Here is a 13,748-nt window from a genome sequence, read left to right as displayed (position 1 = left end):
AGTTCTACTCCGGCACCAACTTGAGAAAGAGATACTCATTGTCACAGACACCTTCAAGTCTCTTCTGCAGTGCCTGGTGATCAGAACATAGAGCTTGTGGCACCAGATTCCCGTTAACCTCAGATTGAGAGCCTTTGGTGTTGAAGGGAAGTCCAGGAGAAAGGAGAGAAGCCAGAGCTGGGCACTAGCTGAAAGACACATCTGAGACTCAAGGTCAGACTCAGGAGGGAGCCCCAAAGAGATGTGCTAAGTTACCCCATGGGGCTGAAGGTCTGTGGGGAGAGCTGAAAAGGGGCTTCTGGGCATGGGGTCCTGGGCCCAGCCAGTCCCCAGTGAGGCCTGTGTGGCTGTAGGAGCTGAGAGAGCTGGGACAGTCCGTGTTCAGAGGCTTCAGGGGCAGAGAGGAAAGGCTCAGTCCTCTTCCCTGCCTCAGCTGGGGCCTGTAGTGGCAACCATAATTGTATTCCAAGGGAACTCCTGGCAGGTTTGCAGTCATTGGAGAGCAGATGGCAGCCCACTGTCCTTCTGAAATGGCCTTGACTGAACAACAGGACAGTAAAGGCCTTGTGGGAGCGTGGCTGTGAATGGGGGCTGTTGTGCCAATAACGTGCTTCCTGCAGTCCCTGCCAACTGTATGAGAAAGGCCCTGGGTGAGAAGAGGCGGAGGAGCCCTGCTCCAGGCAGCAGACACCAGAAGACATGAAAATCAAGTAGCTCTTTTGCTTGCCTGGGTATTGAGGTTCTGGGGCTCAGGGTGGGAGAAGCATGTGGAGGCTGTGTGTAATGTAGGTAAGTGAAGGGACACAGAAGGACTGCCTGCACAACAGAGAGCTGTGTTGCCATGCCAGAGTGAGGCAATGTGTCTGTCCCTGTGCAGCTGGTTTCTGGAGCAGATGCTCTTCACAGAGATGTTTCTCTTCAGGTTCCTCCTCTACGGCCAGAGGAGAAGGGAAAGAGTGTGTGACACCTGGGTCCAAGGCACTTCAGTGTGTGCCTGGTCCTCTCTCCATCCAGACAGTCCAGGGACAGGGTGGACATGGGTGGGTGCAGGGGTGCCTTCTCCCTCTCCTGCAGAGCTGGGTGCAGGCCTGTGCAGCTGGCTAGGTGGTGGGTATCAGGAGAAGTTCTCAAGGGATCTTTGTTCTTTAGATGGCCACTACTTAAACCATGATTCTTTTATGTCTCTAGAGGGCTGCCTTGTGGTAGAGGTCGGGGGAAAGGCCCAAAGAGGCCTGGCTGGAGCAGCAGGGAGAGAGTTTTGCTCCACCCTCTGGGCTGTGGTTTGGAGGCCCCTTTGATCGGACAGAGGGATAGAAGAGGTGAAGGTGCAAGCCTCAGGTCCCTCATGCTCGCAGGTCCCTGGGCACCCCCGTGAAGAGAGAGCGTGACATGGTCCTGATTTTCCTGTCAGCCCTGGTGGGACTGGCTGACTTTGGTGAGATGTGACTTTCAGGCTGGGGAGACTGAGGCAAGAGTTTGTGCATCTGGTGGTGGAAGGGAGGGGATGTGAGTGCTGACTGCCTAGGACACCCGGGAGTGTATCCGTAGGGAGATCAGGGGCTGCATATGGGTACAGCAAATAATCTGGGAGATGTCAGGAGTAATGGGCATCAAAGGAGGAATAAGACCTCACCTGAACTTTGCAGCTGCTCAGCATTCCTGAATGTGCTGCTAATACATATTAAGCCTGAAAAGAGGGAAAGGTGCTGGGGAATGGACCAACGTGGCATAGAGCAGCTTCTCTGCTGTTTGTATTGGATACAATGCTACCAATCTCTGTAGGGATGGTCATAAACAAGAAGCTGCAGAATAAACAAGGGCAAACAGCTAGTCATTTCTGAAGCTAGGAAAAGTGAGATGGACAGTGGGGACAGTGAGCAAACTGATGAAGTTGTAGATGGACAGGTCCATTGGCAAGCAAAGCTGGAAGCTCTTTCTGGCTTTACAGGTCATGCCCAAAAGGACTCTGTGCTCCAGTTCCCAGCAGAAATGACCATCCAGGTGGGACACAAGGCAACGCGGCATTGCAATTTCTCCACCAGCGATTCCAATCCCTACGCCTTCTGGTACCAGCAGAGCCAGACCCAGTCCCTTCAGATGCTGCTATGAGTAAGCAAGTACAGAGCTCGCAAGGCATCAGGGAGGTTCTCCTCCACACTGTCTGCAAAGGACTCCCAAGTGCTTCTGCATGTGCGAGACACCGAGCTCCAGGACAGCGCTGCCTATTTCTGTGCACTGAGCCCACACTGGTGCCCACAGCTGGCAGCAGTGCACAGAAACGTGGGGGTGCTCTGAGGAGCAGTTCCCTCCCTGCCACTGCTTGCATGGAGCTCTGAGCTCAGCCTGCCCAGCAGTGGCACCTGGGGCTGTGGTGAGGGTGGGCCTCTGCCTCCCCAGCCTGTGCTGCTGTGAAGCACATGCCAATGTGACTTTTACAGCTGTGTCTAGATCCAGGGTCTTTGTTGGTGAATAGAACCAAAGAAACCTGACTTGGGGCAGGCCCATTGGAGGCTAAACCATAAAGAAGCCAAACCAGGCTTGTAAATGCCCTCTGTTTAAAATAGCTGGTATACTGGAGTGAGTCCGCAGGGCAAGTAACCTAGATGTTCCGTATGGATTCAATCATCTCAATGGAGAGCTCTACACTCAGGTGAAATCCGTCCCACACTGATCTTAAAGGTGTGTCTGCCATCTTGATGCCTCCTCCTTCTGAAGTGGTCACATGGACGCCCTTCAGTGTCCATGTGCAGAAAGAAGAGCTTTGAGAACATGATGCCTCAAATGAAAATTGGAAGGGGGAAAAGCAAGTGCCCTTTGGAAGTGCTGACGTCCTCCCAATGAGTGTGAGGAGAGAGTTGCTGCCCAGCCAGGCTTCCACAGCTCTGCAGTTTGGGGACTTTGCCAATCTCATTGAAGTGTTTCCACAACAAAGCCCAAAATGGGTGGAATGATGGATTGTTAAAAACTGATGTGGGGTTTCAGATGTGGAAATGTCCTGACACATCTAGCATGAAGCATAGTGATTTGCATATTTTTAATTAGAAAGAACAAAGTACCTCCAGATACTGGATAGGGGGAAGGAAGAGGAGTGTAAATTTTGTTGACTGCCTTCTGTTAGAAGTAATGGCTTTTGAGATACCAGACATTGCCAAATTTTCTGTTGAACCAGAGCATGATTCTCTGAAACAGCCCCAAGAATGGGACATAAATCCTTCCAGAAAATGTCAAACTAAACAGAGAAATACATGCCCCTTTCCTAAGGCAGTGAGCCAGCTGCTAGGAATCATTTAGGGGGCACAGGTGAATCCCTGACAAAATGAAGCACTTGGCAACCTGGAATTCAAACCTGTGGGAGGACAACTCTTCCAGTGTTCTGTTGGAGAGCTGCTTCTGGATGGGGTTTGTGAGCCTTTCCAAGTGGTGGTCTTTAGAGCACTGGGAGGCATTCTGAGTTTACCCAGGAGGGAACAGAGGGAGGTGGGAGCATTAGAATTGAGGCTCAGCCCAGCCTAAGGTGGCTGTGAGGTGAATGAAATGGGCTCAGTGGGGAACTGGTGGCTTCTCACTACCTGTGATGCCCAGGTGCAGTTACACTTTGGTGAGGACCTTCTGCAGGGTGGAAACCATGGGAGGGAGGGGATGAACCTCTTTGATCCCACTGAGACCCTTTGAAAAGCCACTTCACTTGTTCTGGAAGGCCCACCACAGAGCTTGCTTCACATCTTTGTTCCTGAGTGTGTAAATGAAGGGGATCAACAGAGGAGTTACAGCTGTGTGAAAGGTGTTCATGAGTTTGTTCAGATCCAGTGAGTTCTGGGCCGATGGCTTGACGCACAGGAACATGGTGGAGCCATACCAGAATGTGATAACACTGAGGTGGGCGGAGGAAGTGGAAAATGCCTTTTTCTGACCATGAGCTGACATGATTCTGAGCATGGAAGAGGTGATGTACACGTAGGAGAGCTGGGTAACCACACAGGGCACCACGGAATCTTCAGAGTTGGAAGGGACCTCTAGAGATCATCTAGAGATCATCTCTAGAGATCATCTAGAACCAGAACAGTTAGACCACCAGAACAGTTTAGGAGGCAAGGAATGTCGCTAGCTCCATGGGCCACATGTCACTGCAGGAGAGGGCGAGGCAGGAATCTATATCACAGAGGAAATGATTGATGACATGTGGCCCACAGAACATCAGCCTGGATGTCAGAAAGGCCATCAGCGAGACGGACAGAAAGCCTCCCAGCCAGGAGCTGAGCACCAGCCGAGCAGAGAGGACACTGCTCATGAGGGAGCTGTATCTCAAGGGGTAGCGTATGGCTAAGTAGTGGTCATAGGCCATGACAGACAGGAGAAAACACTGAGTGGAGCCTAGGGAGAGAAGAAAGAACAACTGGAGGATGCAGACGTTGAAGGAGATGGTCTGGCTACTCCCCAGCATGACTCCTATGGCTTTGGGAACAACACGAGTAGTGTGCCAGATCTCCAGAAAGGGGAGATTACGGAGGAGAAAGTACATTGGGGTACAGATGTTGCTGTTCATCCACATGAGAGCCATGATGGATGCATTGCATGTTACTGTCAGGGAGCACGTCAGTGCAAATACCACCACAAGGGAGACCCAGAAATGCCACGTGCCTGGCAAGCCAAGAAAAATGAATTCTTCCACAGTTGTCCCATTTGCAGTGTGTTCCCGAGGATTGAGGTTCATTTGCAAAGACAGGAAAGTTTCTGTGAGCGTCTGCATGCCCGTGCTGGTCCTTCAGATGCCACTAGGAGTGAAACTAGAGCAAATGATGCCTCATCAGCCTCATTGCTTTCTATGTGGAGATGGGGGACACTGTGGGAAGGGGAGGGGTACTGCCTGGGGTGTACCTTGATTTCATCAAGACCTTTGACCTACCTTCATGGGTGCACACACGTGCACACCCATGCACACACAGAGGTATGCAGACTCACAGGCATGCACGTGCACAATTACGAATATACAGACCAGTCACACACATTTATGCCCTCCTCCATGTGTGTATGTGTATGGCGGTGTGCTCTCCCCCTTTCCCCACCTCGGCTGCTGCTCAAGCCATAACCATCAGTGGGAGTTGTGATGAGTTGCACCTGGACTTTGAGGGATGGCTGGCAACACAGTCAAAACACTGCCTGGAGTGGGGACCTAGCTATTTTGTTCCCATGCGAATATGACTATAGGACAACTCTCTTACTCTATAAATAGTGGACTGCGTGCCAGGGTCTCCCCTTGAGTGAGGAAACCCACTTAAGGTTCTTCTCCTCGAGGCTGAGAGGTTCCTTGCCGCAACAGATTCTTGGTAAGTGACTAATAGCATGCTAAACTTTGAAATCTTAGCTAAGTGATATAAAGGATTGATTGCGCATATATAATCCTTTAGACATAAACCGTTGAGCAAGTCTGGGACTAGGGCTGCATCCAGCCACGCCCAGACTCCTCTCTGAGAAGGAGTTTAGAAAGCAAGGGGGTCCTTACTGAACCGCGTGACTCAATGGGAGGGTTTCCCTGACAGCTTGTCTGACCCTGTCCTCTATGCAGTAAATAAACAAGTGTACCCTTCTACTGAAGCTCGTAAAACACTGTTGCATTCACTACTAACTTTCTTAAATTACTGTTTCATATAAATAAATATTTCACTACTTCTCTCTTATGAGTGAAGTTAATCACTCCCCCCATGACAGTCTGTGAAAACACATACACATGGATACAATTGCCAGAACACATACCCACAGAGAACATTGGTGCACGCTCACATTTTCATGTGTATTACCACAGGCACGCACATGTATGTGTGAATGTGTTGTCCCAAATCTGGGTTCTTTACCCGGTGTGCAAGCCAATAACACACATAGCAGAGATATTTCCAAGTTTATTCCATTACTGCGCAGAAATGGAGTGCTCGTTCCAAGGGAGCACACCTTAGTTTCAAAAATTTCCCTTTTCATACACTGATTATTACATATTCTAATAATTGATACATATTCATTGTTATTCTCTTTAATGATTGGTCAAGGTTTCTTTGCTTCCTTTATGTATTGGTATGCAGACTCTGTCCTCTTCGTCTGTGCTTCTCTTTTAAATAGGTGGTATCAATGGGTCGGTGGTCACGGTCTCCCCCTGCCAAAATTACCTTTTAACTACTTCTCCTCTAATCTTAGATTAATCATGTCTAGTTACTATTTCTCTGTAATTAATGAAACATGGTTGGCGCTGTATAGATGACTTCTAGCAGCAGCGGCAGGTTCCCTTGGTTGCTTCAGATACATGCTATATTTCACTTTTCAAGTTAATATCAATTTTACTACAAGTGCACACATGAGTACAGCGAGAGGAACGTGTACACAGCCACGATCATGCACACACACCACTGAGAACCAGGACTCCTGACACCAGCTCTCAGCCCCTCTAGAGGAATCTAGGCCAGTCCTTCAGACCCTACAGGTAAGGAAGGAATCAGCCCTGCATGCTCTGTATCAGAGCAATATGATCTCCCTCAGAAATATACCGTTTCACTGTCCCCGTTTCTGTGATGACTACCCTCAGCTCCCACAGGCTTAGCTCCAGTTTCCAGCCTCAATGCATTCGGCAACATGGATGACAATCCCCTGCTACTCCTCCCGATGCCTACTGGCCATGGCCCCTGGATTGGGCGATGGAGGGGAGAGGAATGTGGAGTGGCAGCTATGGGCCATCCCAAGGGCTGTTTCCTGCTTAACCACTCCTGCCATTCTGCAGAACAAATCATCTTCTGTAGCCCCACACTGACCCTCTGACAGCCCAGAGCAGCTCTGGCCATAGCAAGAGGAAGGCCCTTCCTCAAGAGCTCATGGGGCTGCTGACACCTCAGGGACTCCTGCCTTTCTGGACATTTGTGGGCAGAGATAACAGCAAGGCAAGGCCTGATGGTCACTGGCAGGAGAGCAGACCAGGATATCTTCCTCAGCTTCAAGGGTTGGTGCCCAAAACAGGAGCCACTACAGGCTGTCCCAACCTCCCACTCCTCTGAGAATGGAGACGTGTCTCCTTGTGCTCTAACCCCCTTCCACCCCAGAGCAACACCTTTCTCCTTTGGTAGCTTGGGGAGTGTCCACAGAGGGAAGGACCACATGGAGGCCAGGCTTGAATGCAGCAGAAGTTTAATGAGTCCAAAGAGGGAGACAAAGTCACTCCAGGTGGGGGCCGCCAGTTCATGGAGCCCCACGGGCAGCAGCAGAGGCTCTGTTGTCCTTGGCCGTGCAGAAGTTCTTGCATGCTGTCTGTCTGCCTGCCCCATAGAGGGAGAGGAGACAGCAGGTCCCTACCAGGCTGGCATTAGTAGCACCTTACTGCCAAGGGGAACTGAAGCAGTCAAAGAAAAGGGAGAGAAAAGCAAAGCTCTTCAGCTACACCGAAAACACATCCTAAATCTCGATCCCTTGCCCAGCATCATGTTCTGCATTGCTCGAGATGTCTCCCTGGGACTTTCCCAGCATCTTTATCAGAGGAGGGACCTTCTTCCATAGTAGCGGCTGGAAATGCCAGAGAGGTCACAGCACCCAGAGGTGATGGGCACTCCATCACAGCTGAGGATGCTGCCAACAGCAGCGGAGGTGGAGGATCCCACAACGGTGTTCTGTGGGAAGGAGCTGAGGATGGGGCCGGGCAGGGTCACCACCACAGGAGGAGGCTCAATGACGACACTGGAGTTCTGGCACTGCCTGATGCAGGGCTCATTGCAGCTGTTGGCCAGAGGTGTTGGGCCACAGGGCCGGCAGGGCAGGCACTGGTTGTAGCAGGACATGTCTGAAGGGCCTGGAGGTGCACCTGGGAGAGGATCAAGGAGGAAAGAGAGCACAAGGGTGGGTGAGGAGCAGCCTTGTTACCCCATCAGAAAGGAGCCGAGGCCACTACTGAGTGGGGAGCTGGAATCTTGGCCAGGAGACACACAGTCTTCATCACCCTACAAAGAGTAGCCTGGCCCATGGAAGGTGTCTCCTAGAGCATAAACCAAAAGCCCTGTCAGCCACCACTCAGCTTGTCTCTAAGCAGACCTTCTCCCTGCTTTCCACTAGCATGACAAGAAGACGCAAACCCAAGGACGGAGAGAGACAATATCAGCTGAGAGGTCCATCGAGGAGAGATCTCACTTTGGAAGAGGAGGAGAAGGAGCTTCAGACTCACCTGGTTCCCAAGGAGAAGGCGGCCAGAGAAGTGCAGGAGAGAGCAGGGACTTTTATACCTGCCCTTCATTGCCGCAGCACTAGAGGCATCCTTTGCAGAGGTAACAATTTTTGCACAAGCTCATCTTGAATTCAAACCATTGCAGCTAATGATATGGGCTGTGCTTTGGTCTCCTGCACTGCTGCCTTTTCATTTCCAGAGTTGTTCCATGCCCATTCCTCATTCCCCAGTGAAGGCTTCCTGTGATCAGTGGGATGAAAGGCCCCAGGATTTCCAGGGCAGGAATGCAGCAGTGTGGGCAGAAGACTCAGCTCAAGTGCTGGACAGGTTCAGAGCAGATGACAATAGCCTGGGTCACTCTGCTCATCTCGCCTCATCTCACCCCAATGGTCACTTACTGTTGCTTCCCCAGATGTATGTGTTGCACTGCCAGGTTTTCACCCTACCCTGCCTAATACTGCCCGGTTCCCAGGGGTCCTCAGAAGAATCCATGGTTCATGGTGTTCCTGTGTGTGTTCTTGTCTTTTGTGTACTTGTAAGCAGCCAGGTTTTTGTGAATGCACATGGGAACACAAATTTGTGCATGATTCCATGCCAGCGTGACTGAGCCTGTGTGTATGTGTCCTTGTGTGTCACTCATCAAGAGGGCATGTGCTGGTTATGGCAGGGATACTGTCCGCTGCTCTATCCATGAGCACCACAGAGCAGCATGTTCCCCGGGGCAGAAGGAGCCCGAGTGCAGCTGAGCGGTGATGGCACCAGCCTGCTGGAGGTGTATCCAGGGAAGAGGCACTGAAAGGTAGCCCCTGCCTCCTGACACCTCCTTCTCCTGCCCCTGCAGAGCTCACACTCTGCTGCTGCCCATTTCAGGCCACAACGAGGATGGTTTCACTCCATTTTGGATCCTTAGTTGAATTCAGTGTGACACTATTTAGAGTTCCTCAGCACGGCCTCTCCAGGCCAGGGCACAGCTGCTCTCCCCAATGCTAGAGAGTTCAAAGGATGCGGATTGCATTCTGGGCAAGGAGAAAGGCTGAGCAATCCTGCCCACCTTGTGCTGGCTGCCCCTGAGTGCACTTCTTTCCAATGCAGTGTCGGTGGTGTCTGGGGTGGGACATGACCCTCTCTCATGTCCATGTCAATGCCAAACGTACTTATGTAGCTTATCAGCCTGGTGCGGGGACAGGCAGGGGCTGAGACCTTGAATCAAACAGGTCCTGAATGAAAGGAACATGAAGCCTGACATTGCTGTGCTGTGAGTGGAACGAGAGATCCTGTGGCTTGCACAGGAAAGCCAAAGAACTAATGACCACTTTGGACTTCAGCCAATAAGGTCCGTCATGTCCCACATTGGAATCTCAGTCTGAGCCCAGCAGCTCTCCCTGGGAGGAAAGGGACGTTGGATTCAAGACCACATCCCCCAAAGCCAGCTACTGTCCCACAGGGCTGTCCAGTATAGACCGTCTTTCTGACAAGGGCTGTGCCCAGTGGGGAAATTTTCTAAGGCCATGTCCCCTCCTGAATATCGGTTGCCCTGAGCTCACATCAAGCTTGGAGACAGTACAGCCAAAGGCTTTCCCCCTTGCCTTTGAGAGACCTCAGTGAGATCAGAGCCAGGGAGCTCTGCTAGGAGAGCTCAGCCAGGGCAGGTTCCCCTCTCCGTGGAGCTGCTGTTTCTGATCTGAGGCTCTAGTGTAGCCACGATAGCTGACTGTTCCTTCTCTATTGTGAACTGAGAGCATCCAGCAGAACCCCGTGCCCTTCCCTTCCACATCTGGTTTTAAATGTCCAAGTTTTGTCCAAGAATGTCCGAGACATATTCGAGAAAATAAGAGTACTGTTAAAATAGCAAGCACTTGACCTCCAAACCTTCCTACGCTCCGCCCGCCGGGGCCCCTCCGGACAACCAGGAGGGGTTTCACAGCTCGTTCCCCTGTAAAAGCTCAGATATACAATGGAAAACTGAGTCCGCCAGCTACAGAATTTCAGACTCCTGCCCAAATGTTCCTGCTAGTGTTACAAAGTCATTGCATGGGGTCAGAAGTTGAAGCTCCCCAGCAGCAGGAGAATGGCATGTCGAGGTCAGAGGCACCTTCAAACGCTCCCCACAGGGGCTCAGTGGTGAGACCAGGAGCTTGTTTGACAGGATTCAGCACCTTGGCAGCTGGGGCCCAGGAGACAGGGTAAACCGCTTGGCCTGGACACACTGAGCGCAGCCTCAAGGCATGCCAGGTTTCTCCTTGAGGAGTGAGTCAGAAAGGGATTTGCTGAGTTTCTCTCAGGGGCTGGAGGTCTGAGGGGAGTGAGAGCTGGCAGGAGGCCTCTGGCAAGAGGCTGTGGGCTCCAGCCAGGCCCCGGGGAACTCTGTGTGACTCAAGCAGCTGACAGAGGTGGTCAAACCCATGGGCAGAGGCTTCCAAGGCACAGAGTGAAGGATCTGTCTTGCTCCCTGTCCCCGTCCCCTGCGCCATGGGGCTTCCCCCACCTGACTGGAACCAGCATCAGCACCAGCACTGGGCGTGGCATCAGCATCCACCATGGCCCCAGCACCGGCATCACCGGGTCCTCCTTGGAGTCAGTGCCTGGGCTCAGCCCCATTTCTCATCAATGGCTCCTGTGGATCTGTGCTCCTGAAGGCAGCGAACAGCCCCTTGGTCAGCAGACACATGGAGACTGAGATGCTCAGTGCAAGGCAGGGAGGGGAGTGTGGTGTTTCCTACAAGATCCTCTTGCTTCCCCATAAAGTGCTCCCAGTGTTCTGGGTAACGTGGCATTCTCTGGCCTGTCCGTAAAGACCTGACAGCTTTGTCTCAGAAATGCCTCACAGACGTAGAATAAGTTGCAATGGCAGTCATCCACTCCAGCGAACCATAAATGTTTGTAAGAGCTCCTTCAAGTTCTCTTTACTGTGGCCTACCACCTGCTCCTCAGCCCTGTCAGGGGCAGACCTTCACCTGGGCTGTAGTGGTTCCCTTGCTTTGCAGCAGTGCTTGATTTTATTCCTCTGACACCAATGGAGACAAAGAATTCACCCCAGAACACCTTTGGATCCTCCCTCTTGCCTAGGTAGCTGATTCCTTCTGGACATGACAAAGCTGTTTCAAACAGGGCAGTACTTTGCCCCAAAGGAAACACCAATATAGTCAAACAGGGGGACCTCCCCAGGGGGCACATGCTTCTGCTTGTCTTGTCTTCTCCGTGTATCTCCTAATCATAGTGGGAATAGCCTCATGGTTGTCACCGCAGGATCCTGAGGTAGCTCTTCCTTGGCTGGTTTTCCTTCTTGGAGATCTGCTGTGCCACCACCGTTGTCCCCAGATGCTGGAGGCATTCCATCATTTGTGTTTCCTGCTTTCCTTTTCCCACTTCTTCCTAGGTATGACTGAGTTCCTGATCCTCTCAGCCACGTCCTTTGATCATTCTGTCACCATATGCAAGCTGCTCGGTGAAAAATGCTGTCACGAGAAAGAAAGTCTGCTTCCTGCCAGCACTGGGAGCACGCACAGTGGGCTTTATGGTCATCTTTGCCCAGGTGGCTCTGCTGCTGCAGTGCCCTTTCTGCACCAAGAAGGTTGTTGACCAGTTCCACCGAGATGCTGGGCCAGCAGGATCATGGCCTGTTTGGGTTGGGTTGACCTTGTCTGGCTGCCAGGTGCCCACCAAGCTGCTCTGTCACCCCCACTCCTCAGGAGGACAGGGGGAGAAAAGAAGACGAAACAAGAGAAAACAAGCTCATGTGTTGAGAGAAGGACAAGGAGATCACTCAGCCATTACTGTCACAGGCAATACAGGCTTGACTTGGGGAAATCAATTTAATGTATTGACAATCAAATCCGAGTAGGATAACAGAAAATAACAAATCTAACAGCACCTTCCCCCCACCCCTCTCTTCTTCACAAGCTCAACTTCACTCCTCACTTCTCTGCTTCCTCCTCCCAAGCATCTCAGGGGGAAGGGGAACGGGGGGTGCAGTCCGTTCATAACGCTTCTTCTCTGCCGCTCCTTCCTTCTTGTGCTCTTCCTCTGCTCCAATGTGGAGTCCTTCCCATGGGAGACTTTGTGAACCGCTCCAACACAGGCCCTTCCCATGGATTGCAGTTCTTCATGAACTGCTCCAGCATGGGCCCTTTGCATGGTCTGCAGTCCTTCAGGCACAGATTGTTGCAGTGTGGGTCCCCCGCAGGGCCACAGGTTCCGCCAGAAAACCTGCTGCAGTGTGGGGTCCTCTCCATGGGGCCACAGGTCCTGCCAGCAGCCTGGTCCAGCATGGGGTCTCCATGGAGTCACAGCTTCCTTCAGGGCACATCTACCTGCTGTGGTGTGGGGTCCTCCATGGGCTGCAAGTGGATATCTGCTCCACCTCTAACCTCCATGGGCTGCAGGGGGACAGCCTGCATCCCCATGGTCTTCACCATGAACTACAGGGGAATCTCTGCTCTGCGCCTGGAGCACCTCTTCCCACTCCTTCTTCACTGACATTGGTTTCTGCAGGGCTGTTTCTCTCACCTATTCTCACTCCTCTCTTCCAGCTGCTCTTGCGCAACTGTTTTTTCCCTTCTTAAATATGTTAGCATAGAGGTCCTACCACTATCGCTGGATGGCTCCGATTTAGTCAGTGGCGGACCTGTCTTGGAGCCGGCTGGAGCTGGTTCTGTTCAACATGGGACACATGCAACTTCTGTCATCTTCTCACAGAAGCCACCCCTGCAGCCTCCCTGATACCAAACCCTTGTCCAATAAACCAGATACAGTCCACCCCTCGCCTCTGTGAATCGCATATTTGAGAATTGTCCTTAATAGATGCATTCATCACACAATCTACAATGTTCACAAACTTCTCTTACATCAACAAAAAAGAATTCCTCACACCAAAATCGAAATAACACCATCACAACACCCACTAAGGTGGGCAATTTACACACACTCCATGCCCCGTCCCTCCACAACAATGACATCAGCAGCAATTCCCCACAATTATTCCACTCTCTGGTCTCTAGCAATATTTAGTCCATGTTCCAGGGTTCCCCAGGGCTCAATTTCAGGGCCAGTCCTCTTTAATGAGGAGGTTTCATAAATGATCTGGAGGCAGGAATCAAATGTACCTTGAGTAAGTTTGCCAACGATACTAAACCAGGAGGAGCTGTGGACTCCCTTGAGGGTAGAGAGGCCTTGTAGAGAGATCCGGGTAAACCAGAGCGCTGGGCAATCACCAGCCATATGAAAAGCAACAAGATCAAGTGACAGATTCCTCGCCTGGGATGAGGTAATCCTGGTTACACATACAAACCGGGGGATGAGAGGCTGGAGAGCAGCCCCGTGGAAAGAGGTCAGAGGGTTTGGGTCGATGGCAAGTTGAATATGAGTCACCAGTGTGCCCTGGCAGCCAAAAGGGCCAACAGTGTGCTGGGGTGCATCAAGCCCAGCGTAGCTAGCTGGTTTTGGGAGATGATTGTCCCACTCTACACTGCACTAGTGTGGCCCCACCTCGAGTCCTGTGTGCGGTTATGGGCGCCTCAACTTAAGAAGGACAGCAAACTATTGGAGTGTGTCCAAGAGAACGGTG

The 13,748-nt window shown here is 51.8% G+C and overlaps 1 protein-coding gene across 1 annotated transcript; it reads right to left on the bottom strand.

Annotated features, from left to right (window-relative positions):
- Positions 1-3,681: 3,681 nt before the first annotated feature.
- Positions 3,682-4,723, bottom strand: LOC128919346 (olfactory receptor 6F1-like). The gene is given in 2 exon segments (XM_054224625.1): positions 3,682-4,011; positions 4,073-4,723. Coding segments are annotated over 2 exon segments (969 nt in total). The 5' UTR covers positions 4,712-4,723.
- Positions 4,724-13,748: the final 9,025 nt, after the last annotated feature.

Source organism: Rissa tridactyla, chromosome 19 (genome assembly GCF_028500815.1).
Source record: "Rissa tridactyla isolate bRisTri1 chromosome 19, bRisTri1.patW.cur.20221130, whole genome shotgun sequence".
NCBI lineage: Eukaryota > Metazoa > Chordata > Aves > Charadriiformes > Laridae > Rissa > Rissa tridactyla.
Note: the sequence above shows the minus strand (reverse complement) of the source record. Positions and strands in the feature narration are given on the sequence as shown.